Here is a 23,263-nt window from a genome sequence, read left to right on the forward strand (position 1 = left end):
CTGTGGCCTTTCAGTACTGAAAGTGGGCCTGTAAGAAAGATGAGGACAAACTTTTTAATAGAGCTTGTAGTGGTGGAACAAGGGGTAATCGTTTTAAACCGAAAGAGGGTATATTCAGACTAGGTATAAGGAAGAAATATTTTACAGTGAGAGTGGTGAAACACTGGCATGGGTTGCCCAGAGAGGTGGTAGATGCCCCATCCCTGGGAACATTCAAGGTCAGGTTAGACAGGACTCTGAGCAACCTGACCTAGTTGAAGATGTCCCTGCTCATTGCAGGGACCTATAAAGGTCCCTTCCAACCCAAAATACATCCTATGTTTCTATGATTCTATTTTATTTGCCTGCTTTATAATACTACTGTAAAAATAACTAAGAAGGAGGAGAACAGGAATTGGTGAGCACAGTCTACCTGAAGATATAGAGCACTCTGGTACAGAACTCAAAACTGTGAAGCTTCCTCAGCTGAGCCCCATGAAGAAACAAAAGATTGTTTTGGTTGACTGGGTAATTTTACTGATTCTTGGAAGAGTTTACTGAAGACCTATACCCCAGTTCAACCACACATGTTTCTGGGAAGCCTGTACAATGAATATATGCCTTAACCTGAAGAACAAAGAGGAAACCATACAGGTTCTGCACAGAAAGATAATTTCCCTTGCAGAATTAGTTTTCTTATATTTGCGATTTATTTCTGGAATATTTGTTGCACATAATGAAAATTTTATTTGGCATATGCTTAAATCAATGTGTTATTTGTTATCACATGACCGGGATGTTTTAGACTCACTATGACTTTTAAACAGGTTCACATGGCTTTCTGAAAGAAGACACACTCTAGGTAGATGATGAAGGCTGGATGAATGATTTATTTGTTGAGGCTGTCTGGCTAGTCTTATGCAGGAGTCAGACAGTATCATTGTAATTCTTGCTTTGATAGTAACATTGATTGATCTGTGTGTTGTTTCTTACAGGTTAATAAGAAGATCATACCTTGAAATAGCACTTTTATATTTGCATTTTGCCACAAATAATGAGGCTGTGTCACAGACAGATAAGATGGTGTCTTCCAAATCAAAAGTATGTTTTCTCTCTTTTACGTAGTGGCCTCTTCAAAGCAGGAAATACATTTCTGTTAGAACACTGTGCACCTTGCCAGACTATTGCTTACATTGACTTAATAAATCATGCTGATACTGATAATCCTACTAGAAAAATCACACAAAGAAATCATATAGTACAGCAGGAGAATTTTATCTTGGTCAATGTTCTTTCTTTATTGCATTGAGTAATAGCATTTAAAATATTTTCTGTATAAAACAGGAAGAAACAGAACTAACAGTGTTTTCATTTCTGATTGAGTACTAATTGAGTTGTGCCTTGCAAAGATAACATTCAAATATGTTTTTTAAGTGGTAATATTTATACTTTACCAGATTTCCATTTTTTAGTAGAAATATCAGTGACAGCATGAGAAATATAACCATGCTAAAGTTGCTGCAAGCCATAGATTAAAAGTGTAATATGTAACATAAGACAAAAGAGGTAATTAAGATTCCATAAGATGGAAAATTATAGCAAAACTATATACAGTAGTGACTTTAGTATCAGTTGCTCTGAGAGGAGTTTTACAGGAGCAGCCAATTTGTATTCCCTGGATAATGTTTTTCAATTTAGCAATTAATAATTGGATTAACAATCAATGCTGATTTTTGCAACTTGCAAATAAAACATTAATTCTGTAAGTAGAAGGCCTTTTTTCTATCTTTAAAATATATTTTACCATAATGCATTTAGAATCCTAATTGTGAACTGGTGTATAATTTTAGACATCTTCTGGAAAACTCTCTACTAGTGAGGAGGCTCTAAAATCAGAGGGCTACAAAGGACAAGCCTGGATTGCAGTAAGAGCAGCTACACAGGTTGGTGCAATATTCTGAAAAAGAAATTTGTATTTATTTATTGAAATTTCATTTTAGACAAGCAAACAAGACAACGCAAACAAGAGTGAAGGTTTCATGAAATTTTTGTCATAGGTCTTATTTGAGAAAATTAAAATGGACACTGTCTGAGTGGTACCTTTAATCTCTCTAGGACAGATCTGACTCTGTTTGCTTCAACTTTGATTCAGTGCAAATAAAACTGCACACTGCCTGATATGTGGGCACATATATTTGACATGTGGGTAGACATCAGTGGCATTCAGGTGAGGATATCTGATTTGAAATCACTTATGTGGTAATTAGGCTGTCAGCAGTAATGATTTATTTAAGTATAGTGTGTACCATATGTCAGAGAGAAATAGCTTTTCCTGACATTTAAAAATATAGTACATTGAATAATTAACTTTTTGTCATCAACTTGTTACTCTCAGAGTTTAAAATCTGTATAAATATTGTAGTGAACTGGTTTTGAACAAAATAAATATTGTTTTTAGGTCAGTGAAGCTGTGCTTGCTTCTCAGCTGTTAATTGGAATGAAGAGTGTTAAAGAACAGAGCATGAACGATGCAGTGCAACAGAACATCCCAGAATTTGCTTCCATGGATCTTCTTGCTTCATTCAGAGACTTCTTATCTGGTATTATTTTATACCTTGTGATATTAGAACATTAAATAACTAATAAACTATACATGCCATGTGATCTAGTAATACATTAAATAGATAATTTTCATTTATGAAAAATTAAAAGTCAGACTTGTAAAGTAAAAGCAAAATCCTCAGCCTACATAGCAGTACTAAATATTGAGGAGCAATGGGTTTTAAATATCAGCTTGTGCATGTATTTGATAGTTTAAGAAAAACAGCATTGTTTGCATACTGTGGCTCAGAAAGACAGAGTGCAAATATTGCCACACTTTCAGAAAAACAGATGGATCTTGATCACAGGAGTTCTCCACACTTCTAGAGTAGGTTTTGGCCCCTCTTTCAGTCATCATTGCTTTTTTTTTTTTTAAACACTGACTGAGAATAGATTTTTCCTCTAGGTTTCTTAGCTTTTACTTGGAGATTTTTCAGTTTTTCTTTTGATTTTGCAAAGACAAGTTTAATAGCTTGGCTCTCCTTGTCCTGCCCTCCCCCAAATACCCCAAATACCAAAAGAAACAAACCCAAATTCCTGCAAAGGTATCTGCCTGGGTACTGTAGTCTAAAAGTCTAAGTCAGTATAATAAAAAAAAAAGTCACTGTCTTTCTTGTGCAATGGATTATCATGTAAAGATGCTTCCATTAGCTTGGTAGAAGTTTGTCTTTGCCTGGCTTATTTCCAACTTCTGCATTGATTTTACAGTTGATGAAATACAAGGTTTTGATTTAAAAAAAAAGAAATCAGTGAAACTAGGAATTCTGGGATAATGGTTGCCAGGTGGTATTTAAGCACAAGGACAAAATATATTTATTTATTTTTTGATTGGGAAACATTAATTCAGTGATAAAATTTGGGCTCAGTGGCTTAATTTTTATCATTGCAAGTGACTGACAAAGATTGAATTGCTCTGCTTGACAGTTGCTGGCAAAGCTGAGCAATGTCTACTTACTGTACAGTGTTTAAACATACGTGTTTTGATTGGTTTATGAAAAGAAGTGTTGTATGCTAAGACTTCCCATCAATCTGATCATTTTGTACCAGCTCCATTGCTTATAATTGTAGATAATTTCTTTTCTTTTAGCAAACACAGCAGGTGTTTCTCCTGATAGTTCTGTTAGGCAACACAAAGAAGAAAAAGAAATGTAGAAAAGCAATAGTAGGCCAAAATATATAAAAGTAAAATGAAATGGAAATGATCAGCACAGCATACTAAATATTTTCTGTAAAAGTATTAGTGAAACACGTTGTTAAAGTGTAATCTATAAACAATATGGCCATTTAAAATAAATTTTGGTTTTAGAATTGACAGTGAAGTATCAGGAATAATGGAGACATTCAGATTTTGTAGAAGCACACAATTTTTTTCTAGCAGTTTACTGTTAGGGATTACTGGAACATAATGTTTTTTTCAGTTCACAATGAGAAACAGCAGAATTGTGCAGGCTTTTGAGAGCACCATGTACTAATACAGTGGGAAACAATTTGAATATAAGCAGTGATGTAGAGATAACTGCACTGAAATTTATTTTCCTCTTTTTGCATAAGCATAAACTTTTAGGCAGCACCAAAAAAAGGTTTGTTTTTTTTTTTTTAGTTCATAGTCAGGAATTCTATTGATAATGTGCTTAATATCTAAAAGGGGCTGGATCAAAACCAGCAGTAAATATTTCAGAGTACCTAACTCTTCTGAGTTCAGGTCAATATAACTGGGAAGTTCAGCTGCTGTAGTTATGACCGATGATTCCTAGTATTGTTTCCATTTAGTAAATATTTATATAGAAATAATGGGTTTATATTTAAATTTAGAGAGACAAAGAGAGAGTACCTTGCTCACTATCCCTCTTTGCTTCTTGCAATGACCAGTCAGATTCCTGGCCAGGATCTGAGAAATATTTTCTTTACTAGATCAACTAATATTAAAGCATGATAGTAGGAATTTTCCTCTTATGAAAAACAACCAGGTTCAGAAGTTACATTTTTAGTTACAGATTAGTCAATTCCAACACAATGCAGAAGCAGTTTTTGAATTGCAACCAATTCAATTAATGTTTATTGTTGAACTGTTACTGGATTTGCAGATGGATACAGTGTTGTCTCTGAACATCCCAAAGCCTCTTCTACTGAAAACAAACCAATCATACAGGACAAGCAGAGCCAAAGTGAAGGAACAGAAAGTCTTGCCAGCCAGAAGAAAGAGACAATAACATGGATTCACTTAATTCGCTACCACATTTATTTAAAAAGGCTTTATAACACAAATCCTCTATTTGGTATGATTTTTTATTTTCCTTCTAGAAAACTGCTATAATTGAGATATTGTTCCTGGGGGCCAACACTATCAGATTAAAAGCCATCACCTGAGATAGTCTTAGTTTACAATCCCTTTAAATTGTATAAATGTGAAAAAATCTTCACTGAAATCAAGATTTATGTCTGTTTACAGATGTTGTAAATGAGGATGTTATTACCTTTTTTTCATAATTATTCATAAGCCTTCATAATACCAGGAAAATCATCCCTCAAAACTTAATTGCTGTAGCTATATTGGAAACATGCTTTAAAATTAATTATATTTGTTTTTAGTTCTACGTACATCAGACTTAAGTCACCTCAGAAATAAATTTGTTGATTGGGGGCCTGTTTGTGGGAACTGAGTGTAGTGGAAATGGGAGGTCTCAGCATATTGGGTGTGTTTTGACTAAAACCCCAGACGTTATTTTTGGTTGATTTCACTGTAAAGAAAGATGCTAATAGATAGGACCTTCCAAACAGAGTAAGAATCCATTGATTTCAGGGCCCTAGTACTGTGCACCTACATCCAGCCCAGCTGCTGGACATACAGGTGATGACCTGGTAAGTGAGAATGGAACTAAACTGTACTGTGCTGCCTAGAGAGGAACTTAGCAACTCTGGAAAAAATAATTTCAGAGAGGACTGGGATTTTTCTTTGTAGCACCAGATGAAAGGAAAGTATTCTACTTCACCACAGAACTTTAAGGGCAGTAAAGAATCTAGAAGCAGGTGTCAAAATATGCACATATGTCTCAGCAGTAGTTACTAGCAATGGGGCCTAGGGAGTGACTCAGCTGATCAGCCACTAGTGCTCTTAATTAGGGTCTTAAGAGCTCTTAGAACTGCTTTTGACTGTATTGAATAAATATGTGTTTCTTCTAGTGGGTGCTTAGACATCTAGTGAACATAATGGTGCTTACACATCTAAATTTAAGTACTCAAACCTCAAAACTGCACCTCCCATTTTTATGATACTTTATAGTCCCAACAGAGCGTGTTTCATTATCAGATATCCAGTGAAAAAATGCAATACAAATTGCATAACCTAGTAATGTTTAAGGACAGTCAATGTAATTGTTGGAAATACATTTATTTGATATTGAATAAATTTAAAGATTTTACTGTATTTTCAAGATATATGAATAATGAGCAGATGTAGAAAGTTTAATTTTTCATGGCAAATGATGATGTAACAAAAATCTCTTTTCAAAGCTGCCCCTAACTCCGGACCTCGATCATTTTCTGCAAGAGATGGACACCTTAGTTCTGTTTTTGACTCAGGGATTGTTCTACACATAGCAGAAATGCATTCCTTTCTTAAAAAACACTTGCTTGAATATTCAATGTGTTGTCTTGAGAATTTCCCAGAAGAGCTACATTATGCAGAATTGCCACTTGGTAGTCCAGCTAGTTCTTCAAAGGTACTTGTTTTCTTTCTGATGTTTCAATAATATGTTTTATATTTAACTCATGTTATTTCCAGTTGCAATGATGGTATTTCTGAGAGCACTATAGAAGAAAGGAATCCATTATGAAGAGGGGTTTTTTTTGGCTGAAAAACCTAAATTCTGTGCAAACAGAGAAGGATATAGCTAACAAATGCAAATATCCTTGTGTTATTCATTCCTGCAAATATTATCTCTACCCCATGGCCAGTATATTTAAACCCTGGGAAGCAGAATGATATTTAAGAAAGTTTCATTATTAGTTAATGAAACTGACTATGTTATTTGGTAGGACTAAGGCTTCTAATCTTGTAGATCTCCATCTTTCACAGCAAAAATGTTCTGATATCTGCTTTGTAATTTGTATGCACAAGCCTCTATGTTGTTAATTTGGTCTATAATTAAAACATTATTAAAAAAATATAGTCTGTATTCTCTCAAAATGTATTGAAGGCCTTATGTGCCTTTTTTTTTCACTGATTATCATAAAACTAGAAAATCTTTTCAGATCTCTGACTGTGGAACAGCCAATTTGAGCTTTCAAACATAGGCAGGTCAGACTACATTACTCAGAGAAATATTGAATTGGAATTCTGGAGACTATGCTGGCCATGGCATATGTATTGAATATTGAGTAGTAAAAGTCTTTGAAGATTAAATGTAAAAATAATTGTCTTCAAAGTTTCTCCATCCCACTTCTCACATTAATAATTATCCTAATACTAAAAAATTAAAATAACAGGTTACTCTCTATGGGGTTTTTTTTACCTATTTTGTTCAGTGTTGGATGGAGTCAGGGAAGCCTTGAGGGGTGAGAACTTGTTCTTTTATAAAAATGTATTAAAGTACTTTTGTGAAAGTAGCTCTTCTAGAGTTGGTGAACTTTCTGCAGTGTTGGACAGCATATCATTACTCATTTCCCAACAAAGAGCTGACTGTGCCACTGAATAAATTGTAAATATATGGTATGTGACATTTATAACAGCCATCATATATCAAAAATTATTTTACTCTGTCTGCTCTTCTTTTGACATAATTAGTATTACACTGTCTTAGAATAATAAGCTTCAGAGCTCACTGTCATGTTCATGACAGGTGCAAGCTGCATAATCATGTGTTAGCTTCACTGTTGTAGACAGCTAACAAGCATAAAGCTCTTACTTTTTTTAAATTCTAAGCTTCATTGATTTTTATCACAACATTTTTAGAAGCTTTAACTATTCAGAAAGCTGTATAAGTGATTTTAAAAAAATTACTGTAATTCATACTGGGATTTTTAAAAATACAAAGAGACAGAATTTTTGAAAGCAGGATTTTTATGCGCAAGGTCGTTTTGGTTACATGTGTCTTTGTAATTCTATTTTTGACTCCTGAAGTTTTTTAAGCTCGGCTGAACAAAGCATCCGAATTACATTAAGCAGGCTATAATTAAAATCATGTGCCCTATTACATTTTGCATTCTTGTTTTTTGTTCCACTCCATGATAGTACATAGGATTGGAAACACTCAACTAAGGCAGTTTGTTGTTTTCAGGCTTATGAGAAAGTTGAACAGATAAATATTTATGTATGTAATTCAGCAGCCCTCCAGCTTGACAAGAGCAGTTGTAATTACCTTCCTCAAAAAGATTCAACATGATGTAAATAACAAAAGATGCAGTTCAGTGAAAAAGAAAACATATCACACATTTATTTATATATTTATATATATAAAAATATCTTAAAATGGACTTTTAAGAGGTCTAGTTCAGGGACATGGCATAAATTAGGTTGTTCCCACCTCCTCCATATATGTGTTTTCTCATCATTTGGTTCACTCTTCATCCTAGCAAGATAGTGGGTGATTTATTGCAAAAACTACAGAGTAATATCCTGAAGTTAGGAGATCCTTGTGGTAGGTTGGTGATCCATGCACAGCTCTTGGCATACCATGGGTTACGGCCACTGTTACACTGCCTCAGCGTTTAGAGTCTGTGTGATATGGATCATCCCCAGCTAATTGTCCCACACCTGAAGGTTAATCCGTATGCTCAAATGCATGACTTCATCTTTAGCTCCACTTCTACCACATTTTGATGTTGGATGGGAACTGGCTTTATGAAGTAATATTATGTCACTGTGAAAAATCCATCTCCATTCACCCAGATTTATTGCCCTGTATCAGTCACGAGCTGTATTTTCTGAAAATAAAGTGGGTAAAATTCTCCAGTTTATTTCAGCAATGAACATTAAAGAGAAACAAATTATTCAGGCAGCTGTTTCCAGTATCCACATTTTGCAAACAATGATGGAGGCACTAACAAGCTTTTCAAATAGCTTCAGCATTCTCCCAGACTGTCACTGTTTGGCCTCCCATTCTTTGCAAAACACTTAAAAATATAACTTCAGCCTCTAAATAAAATATTTTACAATTTTAAGAAAGGTTTTTATTCATGAGGGAATGTTGGTTGACAATATGCCCCCATTGCTTCCCCAGTAAATGATGGCCAAACAGTAACTATTTGATGGATAGCCTGATAATATTCTGTATATATTTTAGTAAATATGACATAGGACAAATCCTCACAAACTGAATGGCTGAATTTTCAGTCGATATCACCCCTTGATAGTTGCACGGCTAATGAGAAAACAAATAGGTAAACATAAACAAAACATTAGCCTAGCATTCAGTTTACTATTTGAATTATTAATATATATATAGCAGAAAAACCCCTTTTTCAACACCAATTTTGTATGGTCAGCATATTAAATAAGATCTTTTAGCAAAAAACATAACGCCATAAGGAAAACAAATCAAATGTAACAGTTAATGTAGGTGTCTCTAAGTCAGTCCAATGGTCCTTTGCATTACCCTTAGAAATGTTTCATCATGTGAACTTTGAAAAGCCTTAACTTGGTAAAAGAGACACCTTTTAAAATTACCCATTCATCTAACTAAGTCCTTCTGATTCTAGTGGGCATTAGATTAGAACAGATTCCGAATGTTACACTCAAGAAAATACATTTTAAAATTTTCTTCTGTGTTTCAGATGTCTCTTGAAATGACTGAAATTTCATCAAGGATGCCACATGTGAGAACAGTTTCTCCAGTTCCTGTCGTCACAGAAGCAGAGGGTCAGACAGAGAGAAGGGCAGCAAATGCTTCAAATAAGGAAATTAATATTCAGTGGTACATTCCTTCTCTGGCAAAGCCATCAAACAGTACAGAGACTAAGGTATAACTACACCAAAGCAGCTCCTTAGGTATTGGAACAAATTAAGTCTCATTTCCAATGAGTATCTGTGCTCTGGTTGATCAGCTTTTAATTTAATTATACCTATGCTGATTCGCAAGTTGGACAGTAGGGAGCTACAGATTTACTCTGCCACAGAACTGCTATATAGGACAAACAGAATACCCTGATGGGTTTTTGGTAGCAGGCCAAAAATCAGAGTTGTTCACCATACAGAGCTTTGAGGCCATGTTGCATTCATGTCTTTCGCAGGTCCTTGAGGTCTTAGAATCATAGAATACTTTGGGTTACAAGGGACCTCTAAACATCATTTAGTCTATGCCCTTGCAGGAAGCAGGGACATCTCCAACTAGGTCAGGTCACTCAGTGCCCCATCCAACCTGACCTCGAATGTTTCCAGGGATGGGGCATTTACCAGCTATCTGGGCAACCTGTGCCAGTGTTTCACCACCCTCATTGTAAAATATTTCTTCCTTATATCTAATCTAAATCTACCCTGGTTTAGTTTAAACCATCACCCTTTGTCCTATCACAACAGGCTCTACTAAAAAGTTTGTCCTCATCTTTCTTCTAAGCTTCTGTTAAGTGTAGAAAGGCTGCAGTAGAGTCTCCCCAGAGAACAACCCCAACTCTCTCAGCCTTTCCTCACAGGAGGGTTGATCCAGCTCCCTCATAATTTTTGTGGCTCTCCTCTGGACCAGCTCCAAGAGGTCCCTATCTTTCCTGTACTGAGGACTCCAGAGCTGGAACTGCCGGTGGGGTCTCACCAGAGCAAAGGGACAGAATAACTTCCCCTGACCTTCTGAAAATCACATTTCTTTTGATGCAGCCAAGTGTATGATTGGCCTTCTGGGCTGCAGGCACACATTGCCGGCTCATGTCCAGCTTTTCATCCACCAGTACCCCTAAGTCCTTCTCTGCAGGGCTGCTCTCAATCCCCTCATCCCCCAGCCTGTATTGATACTGGAGGTTGCCCAGACCCAGTTGCGGGACCTTGCACTTGCTCCTGTTGAACCTTTTGAGGTTCATATGGGCCCATTTCTCAAGCTTCTTAACTCTGTTAGGTTTGGTTAGAGCTGACCAATAGCATTCAAACAACACTGGTGAGAGTCTGTTAGAAAAGCAAAGACACACATATACAGGGAACATGGTTTTTTGTAAACATTATTTCCCTAAGCAATTAGAGTAAACATGAAAGGTGAGAGAGACTGGAGAGTTGGAAGAAAGCAAGAGACTAGGACATGAATTTTTAAAATTATTTTTAGATAAGGAACAGAATGTCTGCTACTGCAATAGAAATTCATGATCTCCCAACTTTATGACATAGCAGATCAGTGTTAAAACTTTTACTTTTCATCTCTTATCAGTAGCCTGATAGAAGCTCTGTGAAGTTACTACAAATAATGTACTCTTCAATATAGTTTTGCAGGCTATTTTAGCATGACATTACAGATCCAGAGACAACTCTTGAAAATGACTAATATACGAATGCCATATTCCACACATTCTCTATATAGTCAAAATGTTCAGTTACCTATATAGAAGCATATTTTCAATTATTGTAGCAAATTTATTCAGTTAAAGGTGAGAACTTTCTATCTCATTTTCTTGTGCTCTTATACTGGTACAGCTTTATTAGATTGGTGAGTTATGTGCATTTCATGGATTTAAACTTACTATGATGACAGGGTGGCACAAGCCAATGTAACTTATTACATAGGACCTTTGGAAATTCAGTAAAAGCTTTCTGTTCAGTCTACCTTAAGTTGTCACTTTGGACATGAGCGTAAGTGGGATTGATTGACCAGGATCAGGACCAGACTAGGATTTTGGTGGTGACTCTATAGGGTATAATTAATTTTAAACTAATATAAATCTTATCCATTATTAAATTGTTTTAACACCTATAAAAACTGAGTAAAGTACAAATTCATATGAAGTGACATTCCTCACTTTTTTGAAAGCCAGTTCTTTAAGTCTTCATCAGTAGAATGTATTTGATAGTTACTGTAATGTAGTATCACTGAAAGTGCTCAGGTCTACTGAACCGTACTGCATTTTAGCTTACTTACCCCATCTTCTACAGGTTTTGCTAATTTATGCTTACAATACAAAGCCCATCAAGATGAGCAACATCAAGATTTTCAGCTCAATGTCTGTGTTTTCAGGCTTCTTGTGGATTCCATTGGCTAGGTAAGTAGTCACTGACTTTATCCTGTTATTTCATGCTATATTAAAGATCAGTCAACCATTTAGGATGAGAGAAAATAACGCATACAATATCAAAGAGCTCCAAGTCTTTAAAAGCATACATTTTCACTTTTCAGAGATTATGCACTATACAAACTGTAAGATGTTGTACACAACATTAAACTCATTCATCATATGCCTTTTCAACACATTAGCATTTCAGTTTTGATTCTCAAAAGAACTGAGTAACACATGCTAATTATATTACCCTGGCATAGCAACATAAGAAAACGCTAGCAAATGTAAGCAGCAATCCTATTCCCTCATTGGATCAGCAACTTTCTCCATCCCATATTACAGCTCTGAGCATGTAATAATTTTTCTCAGTTGTAGCTCCAGACTCAGCCCTTAATTTATATCCTTTTTTTTTTTTTTTTTTTTTTTTAATTGCTGAGCAGGTGTAGAGAAAGGAATAAAAGGCACAGTTGCAGCCCCTGCCACCTAAGTTGTCAGCCCACCTTGTGCTGGTTGGATGAAAAAATCTTTCTTAGAAAGGCATACTTAAGATGTTTCTTACCATTTTTAATGCAAAAAGCTACTGCATACGACATTTCCACTTTCTTTAATGGAAAAGTTCTTTTTCTAAAATTATGAGATCAGTCTTGAAATGAAAGAAAACATAGAAGCTAATTAATATATTCTAAAAGCTAGGGCAGCTCTTGCCATAAGATGGCAAGAACAAATGTTTTATAACATTAGTAATGTAAAACCTTGTGTTCGTTCAGAGTTATTTCTTTACAGGAGAAATTATCTAATCTGAAGCAGGAAGTTGAAATGATGCTAAGTTCTAAAAGCTTGTCCTCAGCTTCAGAACCTACAAGTTTTCTTGAAGAAAGTGAAACCTTGAAAATAATTCCTTCAAAAAACCCTGAAGTGACTGTTGCAAAAGTGCATCTTGATGAAAAAACAGAAGTAAGTGAAAATAGCTCTCCTTTTAAATATGTCTGACAGTCTTTTATTTACAACATCTGTTTTAGGGAAATAAATGACAGGTAACTTGGAAAGCAGACAGAGAGGACTAAACTTCCCTCACCCTTTTCAAGAAATGTTGAAATATTTTCACTTTTCATTCTTTTCCTTATATATTGCTTGTCACTTTACAAAAATATCAGGCATCTTCAACCTTCCACTTGAAAATAAAGGCTACATCTTCAGATACATAGATTTGAAAATTGAAGATTAATTTATATTAATCTACACCTGAAAATGCTTGGCATAGTGTTAAATTAGCATGGCCATCAACTGAAAAGTGCTTTTAAAAAATCCGTTACACATCTTCAATGCAAAATGGCCAGTGATGATTCTGAAATCAGAACCTTCTAATAACATTATTGAAACAGGACTAAAACTGGCAGTTAATCAATTTTCATTTTCTCTATGCCACTTTCTTCTTTCTTTTTATTAGCCATATTGAATATGGTCTGCAACCAAGTGACTCCCCCCACATACACACACAAAAACTGTAATTTCAGAATTTTCCATGTGGTCTGTTTGAGATAATGTCATTGGAATAGAATGTTGCCACAGCATAACTGCTGCTTGATAAATGCCAAGGCAAAATAGACGTTTATTTTCAAAGTGGGAGACATTTATCATGTGACAGGATTCTCTTTATATCTATTATATGAAATGATTAATGATGTAGAGGCTGTCATTTTGTCTGATGGATGCTGTGAAACAGTGGCAATTGTGCACTGTGCCATTATTACAAGGCTGTATTTTGACCAGCTTGGAGAACAAATGATGTTTTGGCCAATCACAGTGTTTTCAGGAGGGCAGACAGAGCTGTCCTTTAGAAGGTGTTTCTGATTACCTGAAGGGTTTTGCTCAGACTTTCATTAATACATGTCGGTAATTGGAAAAGCAATATTTAGAATACTAATAAGATTCACATCCCATGCATTATACATGTATAAATATCATCTCATCAGAGTATTTATTTAGAATGTCTTCAATAAACAGGTACCAGAAGTGTGCTTGCTCATTGGATTTCATACCTGAGTTGGGCAATTTTGCCTCAGGAGAAATTGCAAGGTTTGGGCACCTGTATTTCTACAGCAAACACAACTATTTGTGTTGCATAAAAATTATATTCATCAGCTCAGTTTTATTTTACTGTGAATTCAACTAGAATGAGCTAAAACTTGATTGTTCTGAAAAATTTTGTAAATCCAAGCCATCTGTTAGCTTGTCAGAGGAGGCTGAGAGTAGAGCATTAGTGGGGTTTTTTTTTGTATCTTTAGGAAATGGCTAAAAGTTGTTTGTCTGAAGTCAAAGCACTGCTGTCTGGTGTTCCAGCCCTGTCCTTGCCATTAACTCAGGTATGGTATTCTTATTAATAGTAAAAATATGTTTTCTAAAATAAAACAATTGTTCAGATAAACTGAAACATGGATTATACCACTAAGTATTGTTCAATTTTTTTTCTCATACATTCTGGGGCTTTCTGTTTGAGGTTTTTTTTCTTCATCTTTACAAATAAAATACCAATGTACATGATTACAAACTGTGACTATCTTAGCTGTTCATTAGAGTCTCCTTTTTATACATACAAAAGTATATTAAAAATGAATCTTACTCACAATGGGTCCATCTGGGTTATCCACTATTCTCTGGTCATTGTTTACACAGACTTCAGTGAATTTCCATAATGCAGTTGCCAAATACAATTTCCTTCCATCCCTGGTTTTGTTTTCTTTTTAAAGTTATTCAGGCTTTCCTTCTATTTTCTTTCATTTTCTCTTCCTTGCCCATAACACGTCCTTAGAGACAACATGCCTTTTTTTGTCCATGCTGCTGTATTCATCTTATTATCTAGTCGTGGTCTGTATCCCAGAGGAGACTATGGGGACTGCCCTTAGCGGGAAGCAGCAGTGCTAAGTTCTCAGCCACCTGAGGGGGATCAGGAGAGGATCGCAGTTGCCAGGGCTCAAGGAACTCCAACGAAGATTTTGGAATCCACTGTAACATATCAACCCCCCTACTACTCCTCAACACTCTTGCTTGCAATTGTTCACAATGGGATGAGAATGGAATGACGAGCCACTGTACTATTGTTTTCCAGTCAGCTCTTCCTATCAGGAGAGAATCCTGAGCTTTATCTGCAAACAGTTTGGCAAGTAGCCTATTACAGAAGAGAGAATCTGTAATGCTGCTCTGTGCAACCTGCACCCCAGTACCTAGTACTTCCCTTTTATACATATTGCACCTTCCTTGCATTTCCTTGTCATCCATCCTGAAGGTCTCTCCCAAATGAACCCAGACCTTCATATTACTCACTCACTTACTCTTTATCAGTGCATCAAAATACATGGACATTCATTCTGCAAAGCTGTACTGCTCACAGTCCCACTGAAATATCTTACAAAGTAGAGATCTGACATATATCTAGGGAAATGTATAGCTGAGTGTTCAGAGAATCACATGGACCTCCTGGACTTATTTTAAATTCTCCTGAACGCCTCTTCACTTTGCCTGTTTCTATTTGTGGGTCTACCATGAGAGTGAGGGAGCAGAGGTAGTGGTGTCCTTCCAGTTGGGTTATGATGTTAACTGCTCTGTTTTATTTCCGCTGAATGCCACAAGCTAAAATGTGTAAACATATGAGACAGAGACTTCAAACTAAGATCTTATTATATATGGAAGCTTTGGTTGAGCAAGGGAAGCCTAGTCCTTCAAGAAGCAAAGTATCTCCATTCTTCTCTGAAGCCAGCAGAACTTGCAGAGTGTTCAGCACTTCATGATGTGTTGCATATTTCTAAGCAGTATTTCCCATCTTCCAAATAAGTTGTATGTGTGCATTATTCATTCTACTTGGCTACAGGTGGAAAGCTCAGTGTGGGATGATGTATACCATAGGGTAGTACATTCCCTTTGTTTGTAAGCATGCAGTAGAAGGCAGCAGATACATTTCTTATATGTAGTTTTACAACTCTTTCCCCCCCAGACACTTTTATGTTGCTAGTCTTCTTGTGAATTAACTGGACAAAGTCAGTTCTAATTTGTGGTATTTGTTTTCTCATTCTCTGAGCTGTCACATTTTAAATCCTATCATGCTTCCTGCTTCTCTGATTCTCTCTTTTTTTCCTGTTCATGTGTCTTATCGTGCTTTTGATTCAGCACTGCATTACATTTCTAAGTGGAAAAAAAGCATTTTTATTGAATTATTTACTTAAAATTATTTGACTGTTCATGTTTTAAGAATAAAAATTGATCAGCCAGCTTAGTTCTAAAGCTATTTGATGAATAGCTAAGTTCTTGAGGGAGATAATAAAACACAGTGTTTGAGAGTTCCAATCTTAAAAGTAAATTTATAAAGAAAATAATTGCACTAAAAAGTAACCTCCCTAGATAGCCCATTCCAAGCTTCTCTTCCTTTAGTTAGTATATCTTCATATGTTAATCACTTAAATGTTTCCCCTCCATGTCCAATGGACATACAAACCAATTTATTATTGCCCTGTGTCACCTTTTACAGCTAATTCAATTCTTTCAACTTCTAAATTATTACCTATTCATAGTTTCTGCTACTTTTGTCTGGTATCCTTTTCACCTATGGATGATCAGGATAAACTTTGTGAGCAAGACTGCTCATAGAAATGTCCTTCTTCTAAGCCTGTTGTAGTAGTTTCCTGCAAGAGATGTCATTAACCACAAATTTATACTGAGGCAATGAGTGCTTCTAACTTACTCATTGGTTCTAAGTCAGAAATCTGGCTTTAATATGACTGCAATATGGACACACTCAATTTATTTGGTTTTATTTCTCCTGTTTTTTCAGCTCCCATTTGATGTTACTTTGCAGTCAATAGAAAGTTTGGAAGAGATGTTTGATCCGGCCACTGGATGTACAATAACTGAGGAAAGTCTTTTCAATTGGATCATTTCTCTGTTTCACTAAATTATATTTTTGCAATAACTTAACCAGTTGCTGAGTGCTATAGATTTAGTCTTATGTTCTAGTGTTTATGAACCAACCTCATTAATCACACCAGGATTTGGCTCCTACTGTGTTTTCTAATTTTAATTTTTAGCTTATTTCTAATTATTAAAAAATTAATAGTCTTTTAAATTATTTTAATTTTTTTAGGAATTAAATGTATTAAAAGTAGTTTCTGAATAAGAGGATTAATTTTTTAATTTATTCAATCATCTATAATTAAGTTTGTTGGGTTTTTCAATAATTTCTTACTGTTTAGAAAAGCTAAATAGGCTTGTAGCCTTCTAGCATGTTCTAATAAATATTGCTTTTTCCCTGAAGTTTTATTCTCATCAGCATTTTTAAATTGCCTTTGTAGTTATCAAAAGTTTGAGTTATTTTTTCAGGTAGAGATTTTTTTTGAAACCTGCATTTCAGATTTTTCTATCTTTTGTTAAAGAAAACCACATCTCAGGTTGGTGAGGAAAAAATTATCATTTTGATGACTCCATAATTTCAAAGCATCTGTCTGAAAGTGCTGAAGAAGCCCTAATGAGTCCTAACAAGAGCCATCTAAGGAAACATGCTTGTCCAGTGTTAGAAATGAGGAATTTGACACAAAAAAAGTGAGTTAGTTGAACAAGGCCTCACAACAGAGTACAGTAAGACTCAGGATTAAGAGTCCATGGCCCTTTGGTTTTGCCCAGAAGACCAGGCACTTCTAGTTACAATCATTTGTTTGCAACAAACAGCAAAAAACCCAGGATGTGTGGGCAGGAGCCCTCTGGGACTTACCTTGCACTTGCTATGCCATGAAAATTCAGGACTAACTATTCCCATTCCTGGGTTCAGTTTCTGTGAAAAAATAAACAATTGGGTTGAAATACCAGCTCCTTTCATTTAATTTCATTCAGGTTCTCCTTGTACCATAGGCTGGTGATAAAATGATAATGTATTTTGAGCAATTTGGAAACTGCAAATTTACCTTGGCTTGTTACCTGGCTCAGTGAAGTTTGTTTTATGGAAGGAGAGAGACAGGTAAGATATTCATCATCATGAGTATCTTAAATGTGATCAGTAAAAGGAAGAAATGGGCTGAGGTTTTCTGCTATTTTTCTTTATTCCTACAAAAAAGAGAAGACTGGACATGTTTGTGTTATGTGTAGCTTTTTAAAAGTTGTACTATTTTTTATTTTGTGCAGCCTTCCCTGGAATGCTGTAGGTAGTAGTAAAATTAGAAGGATAATGATACAATGAGAGAAAGTAAAAACTAAGTAACTGATAGGGAAGGTATTTTAAAACTGAGTTAGAATGGTTATTCAGAGCAACTGCCTAACAGCCAGTTGGACGGAAATATTCCTTGGCATTAGTCTTTCAATTAAAATAATTTATTGTTCTGCAATTCTTCAAAAAGTGGAAAAGATAAACATTAACATTACTCATTTTTCTTTTACAAGGAATAAATAGAATATGGCAAGTTTTTTTGAAAAGCTCTTTAGTCTTTCCATGTGCTTTATGAAAAGTATAACACCTTTCTTTTTCTTTTTGGAGTCACCTTGAGGATTATCATACGAGTTTTGTGCAGCTTAATTAGTATTTGTAGAACACTCTGTAGCATCAGGTGAAAATGGAAGTAAAGTTGTATTACAGACGAGATGCTTCTTCAGTGCTGCCAGACTGGACCTTGTTATAATTCCTATAGTTGAAAGAGAAATATTAAACAAAATGCTTTACATATGGATTTAAAATATGTTACACTTTCTAAGACATTTTTTTTTAAAACCAAAATATTATCCTACCATCTTCTTAGCACGGCACAAGAAAATAATGTTGAAATGTTGACCTCACTGTATCCATAGCAGCAGATTTTACTCTCATAAACACAGGATTAAATATTCAGTGCAGGTTTCAGAAGACAACATTGGAGAAAATATTTTTCTTTTAGCATAGAATTAATTTCCTTAATCAAAATCTGCTTGTAAGGAAGGAAGCTCATATCTAAATGTCTCTAGTGATTGCACAGGATAAAACTACAAAGCTAATTGTGAAGTAAATTGCTTCTTGTTTTATATATTATAGTAGTTTGGGTGGGTTTTTCCTTACCATTGAATTCAGACAAAAGCTTTCAATGTGTGAGACCAGAATAAATTTGTGTCAGCACCATGCTCAATTAAATTTCTATACAATACTTGTCTGTGTCACTGTCTCCAAAATTAAAAAGGAAGAGGGGAAAGGCACCTTTTTAGATTTCACAGCCTGAAGTGTCAGTGGGGGCTGTGTGGAGGTCTGCCTGGTGATCTGCCCTAGACACCACAACTCAAGTGCTACTTAGCACCTTGACAGCTTTGAACCACTGGCAGGTTTACCAGCTCTTTTCAAATAGTAACTGAAATATTTCTCTATTCCACGCCTGTGAAAGAAATGCATAGTGTTTCCCTATCTGATAAGTTGTTGGATGGGGCAAAGGAAGAGAGAGAGAGCGTTGTGGGGACAAACTGAATGGATTCTGAAATGAAGGACATTTTATCTTCTTGGATGAGGCATAAGAAGAATCCTACAGGGAACTAAAGAACAGTTTTGGGTTTGGGGGTGGGTTTGTTTGTTCGTTTGTTTAATTCCTTTGGAGTTGGCTGTTCATTCATCTGTGAACTGGATGAAGTAAGCATTCTGAGACCAAAACAAGCTTCTGCTCCTTTAATTAATAACTGCATCATCGAGATTGTGTTAGGGCTGAAATGGAAACTGAACAGGGGCTGTAACATTGACAGGTCTGAATGGGTTGTAGAATATGTCATTTTTCAAATACTGTTTCAATATTGTTTTAAGTTACATTACTGCCTTGACAGAGAGCTGTATATTCAAGGCATTCACAGGATTTGTTTCATGCCTCCAAATATACAGCAACCTGAAATTATTTCTGGTTAAAATAATTTTATGATATGGAAATTAGTAATTTCACACAGATTTATTCAATTGGATGTGACTTTTAAAAATGCCACTACAGCTCAAATTCACGGCATATTTTTTTTCGGCCTAAGTATTTATCCAGTTTTTGGATGACATCAATCTGAGAAAATAATCCTAGTAATTAGCCTCACTGTGCCTCAGTTTCTTTATCTGAAGATAACAGTAATCCCCTCATCAGTGAGGGATTTGAAGTTTTCTGCATCAACATTTGGAAGATTTTCAGATCCTTGAATGAAAGAGGCTGCAAATTTAAGTTATTATTCAACTGAGACACAATGTAAAAGGGATTGTCATTTGTTTCCAAAACCATTTTCAGTGAAATCCAAGAAGAAAGATTTTAAAAAAGAATAATGGTGGAACTAGAATGAATTGTTGGAATTGCAGGCTAATACGCTGAACTAATTAAGCCAGCAAAGAGTTCCATTTATGTTTGCCAAAGGTTTTCTTTGAGTTAAAGATACTGAGCACATAATCAAATTGAGAGAAGTAAGAATATGAAGCATAGGTTAATCTTTAAAATAGAGTGGGTGAAAGGGTCCAAAGGCAAGTGCTGAAGTCAAATATTTAGCACTGCAATTCAATTTTCCACTTTGAAACCCTAGAGATAATTAGAATTATTCTCATTTGTCTCCCATGTCAGCATGATTTAGGATTCTACTTAATGTGAAAAGAAAAAAAAAGTACATGGTGAAGCAAATTACACCGAAAACCTCAGTGTCACACAGTGGAAAATCAGAATATGATGCATAAGAAGTTTAAGTAATGATAATAGTAATAATCATAATAGCAGTAATACAGTTGAAATTATTTTACACACTCTTACTATTTTTATCCCTCTTTATCTGTGTAATCCTCATACTTGCACTGTTCCCCTCGGCCCAAAGGTCCATGGTTTTGTGCTGGTGTGTGTCTCTGAGGAGCATTTAGGACAAGTCATCACATGTGGAGCCATAAGCCAGGAGGAATATGATGTTGATGTTTTCTTCTCCCTGACTCTAGGGTCCATTTGGGGTAATTTTTAGCTTTAACACACTTCCAAACTTTGCTCTGCCTTCATGAGTTTGCAGTTCCACGTTACATCCAAATTCAATATACACGTTGGTTTATGTGTGGTAGGTACCTGGGTTCAGTTCTCTTTGTTACCCATGAAAGCTGGTTTTGTCCCGTGTGAGGTCTGCGAGTCCTTCATGGTGAGTCTTTTGCAGCCATATGATCTCCAGCACCAGGGATGTGCCCCATCCCTTCTCATCCCACACCTGTACTCCTCTGCTGCATCCTAAGCCTCCACTTCTCAAGGCCTCTGCTGTCCTGCCAGGACTGTACTTCCCTGCACTGCATCATCTTGTCAGTTGTGATGCAACTACCATATTTTTATTTATTTTTTTTCCTTAGTGGTAGGAAATAGATTGGACTTCTCAACATCTTTTAAAAACTGAAAGTGCATGCACCAAAAACCTTGATGAAAAGAGTTCATCCTGCACTTGGAAGATGGAAGGCCCTTATTTCCTGGTAGAGGGCTGTGCAAAATCATTGGTCACATGCTGGATATTTTGCTGAGATTCCCCCAGATTTGCTAAGACAAGTCGATTTTCCTCACCTGGAAAGCTCCATGAAGAGCATTTCCCTTCCACTGGCAAAGCACTTCTTCCCTCCAAACCAGATCTGTCTCAAGTGTGAGGGAATGTTCTTGGGAGTCACTTTTGCAGCCTTGCACAACTGTTCAGCATGCCCTGCCTGGTGCGGGCGGCCTCCCTCCCTTTCAGCAGCAGTACCGCGCCGCTTCAAAAACTGGGCTCCTTCCTGCTGTCCTTTCCCCAAAGATCATATGCCAAGACATCGCAGTGGCTTCTTATAAATACCAAGAAGAAACATGTCACAGTCACTGGCATTAAAAAATGTCAGCAGACGTCCTAGCAGGAGGAAAAATGTATTTAACTAGAGGGTTGTCTGTGTGGGTGCCACAGAATGAAGCAAAAAATGCTGGTCACATTCACTGAAAAAAGTAATTTCTAATTGCTCAACTTCAAGGTTTCAGGGCTTGGAAGGCAGGTGCTCACCTACCTGTCTGTAAACACAGTTACACTCCACAGTGAGGAGAAAAAAAAAAAAGGCCAGAGGATATTGTTACAGGAAAGAAAAGATTTCTAATTCTATGAACTGACGATAGATAAGAACAGAATAATGAATATTGGCCTTAGAGGAGAAATATGGTTGGTTTAAAAGCAAATGAGGACAGTAAAGTCAAGTGGGGGTGGAGACTTGTAGGAATGCTGTAGATCCTTTAATACTCAAGAGATCTGAGAAGACAGATGATAGATAGGACTAATGACTGGTTAATGAGGATGAATAGAGGCAATAAAGACATGATTCTCATTGCTATAGGGAAATAACAATAGCATTTTCTATATCAGTGACATGAGTTTCTTCCCTGATTCTGAGTTCACTTACACAGTCTAGAGCTGAAATGAACTTGGAAAATCAAAAGTCCATCAGCAAAGTGAAGGGGGCATTTCAGATCTACTGCATGTGAGTGCCATACAAAAGGTAAGGACTCATTTGAAACCAGATCTCTACAGAAACATTTAGTTTTGCTCCAGTTTTGTTGTCTAATATCCCCTTAAAGACAACATTTTACTACATAGGTTTAGAAAGCAGAGACAGTGAAAATACATATTACTTCTAAAGAAGTGCTAGCTTTTATTTTACCTGATAGGTAAAAAAAATAGTAAGTACTCCTCCTTCTACAAAATTTAGCATGAACAGAAGAACAGCTGTATTCCAAATTAGGATATAGACACAATGTCTGTTACTTGATCAGTTACTGAAAGTTTGCAATGTGATACAAACATTGTTGTGAGCATTAATAAAAATGGACTTGACACGTACAGGAACTTTTCTGTTTGGAATGTTTTTATTACTATTATTTATTATGATCTGACACCAAGATGTCCCACTGGAGAGTAAGGACCAGGCTGTCTGTGCTGGATGCTTTCTAGTCAGTACTCAAAACACAGCCTTCCCTCCAATTTTATAACTTAAAATGTGGCAAACACCAGTTTTGGTGTAGCTCTAAATGAACCTCGTGCAGAGAACAGGATTTACTGTGAGGACGTGGAGCTGTTGGAGCGAGTCCAAAGGCGGCCCACGAAGATGATCCGAGGGCTGGAGCACCTCTCCTGCGGAGACAGACGGAGAGTTGGGGCTGTTCAGCCTGGAGAAGAGAAGGCTCCGGGAGGACTTCACAGCGGCCTCCCGGTGCCTGAAGGGGCTGCAGGGAAGCTGGGGAGGGGCTTTATACCAGGGCCCGTAGTGAGAGGACAAGGGGTAATGGATTAAAACTGGAAGAGGAGAGATACAAGTGAGGCATGAGTAGGAAATTCCTCAGTGCGAGGGCGGTGAGACCCTGGCAAAGGCTGCCCAGAGGGAAGCCCCGTCCCTGGAAGCGCTCAAGGCCAGGCTGGATGGGGCCCGGACCACCCCGGCCTGGCGCGGGGTGTCCCTGCCACGCAGGGCGTTGGGACCGGACAGTCCTTAAGGCCCTTCCCAACCCAACCCGTTCCATGACTCTGCTCC

The 23,263-nt window shown here is 36.5% G+C and overlaps 1 protein-coding gene across 1 annotated transcript in view; it reads left to right on the plus strand.

Annotated features, from left to right (window-relative positions):
* The window catches only part of CFAP54 (cilia and flagella associated 54), a 119,518-nt gene that overhangs the window by 95,473 nt on the left and 782 nt on the right, over nt 1-23,263 (plus strand). The window contains exons 46-55 of the mRNA XM_010008074.1: nt 975-1,080; nt 1,830-1,922; nt 2,438-2,579; nt 6,091-6,299; nt 9,352-9,537; nt 11,642-11,748; nt 12,531-12,717; nt 14,049-14,126; nt 16,586-16,652; nt 22,758-23,014. Of these exons, the coding sequence (XP_010006376.1) occupies nt 975-1,080; nt 1,830-1,922; nt 2,438-2,579; nt 6,091-6,299; nt 9,352-9,537; nt 11,642-11,748; nt 12,531-12,717; nt 14,049-14,126; nt 16,586-16,652; nt 22,758-23,014 (1,432 nt within the window). The remainder of the gene's footprint in view (nt 1-974; nt 1,081-1,829; nt 1,923-2,437; nt 2,580-6,090; nt 6,300-9,351; nt 9,538-11,641; nt 11,749-12,530; nt 12,718-14,048; nt 14,127-16,585; nt 16,653-22,757; nt 23,015-23,263) is intronic.

Source organism: Chaetura pelagica, unplaced genomic scaffold (assembly GCF_000747805.2).
Source record: "Chaetura pelagica isolate M959 unplaced genomic scaffold, ChaPel_1.0 scaffold50, whole genome shotgun sequence".
Taxonomy (NCBI): Eukaryota; Metazoa; Chordata; class Aves; order Apodiformes; family Apodidae; genus Chaetura; species Chaetura pelagica.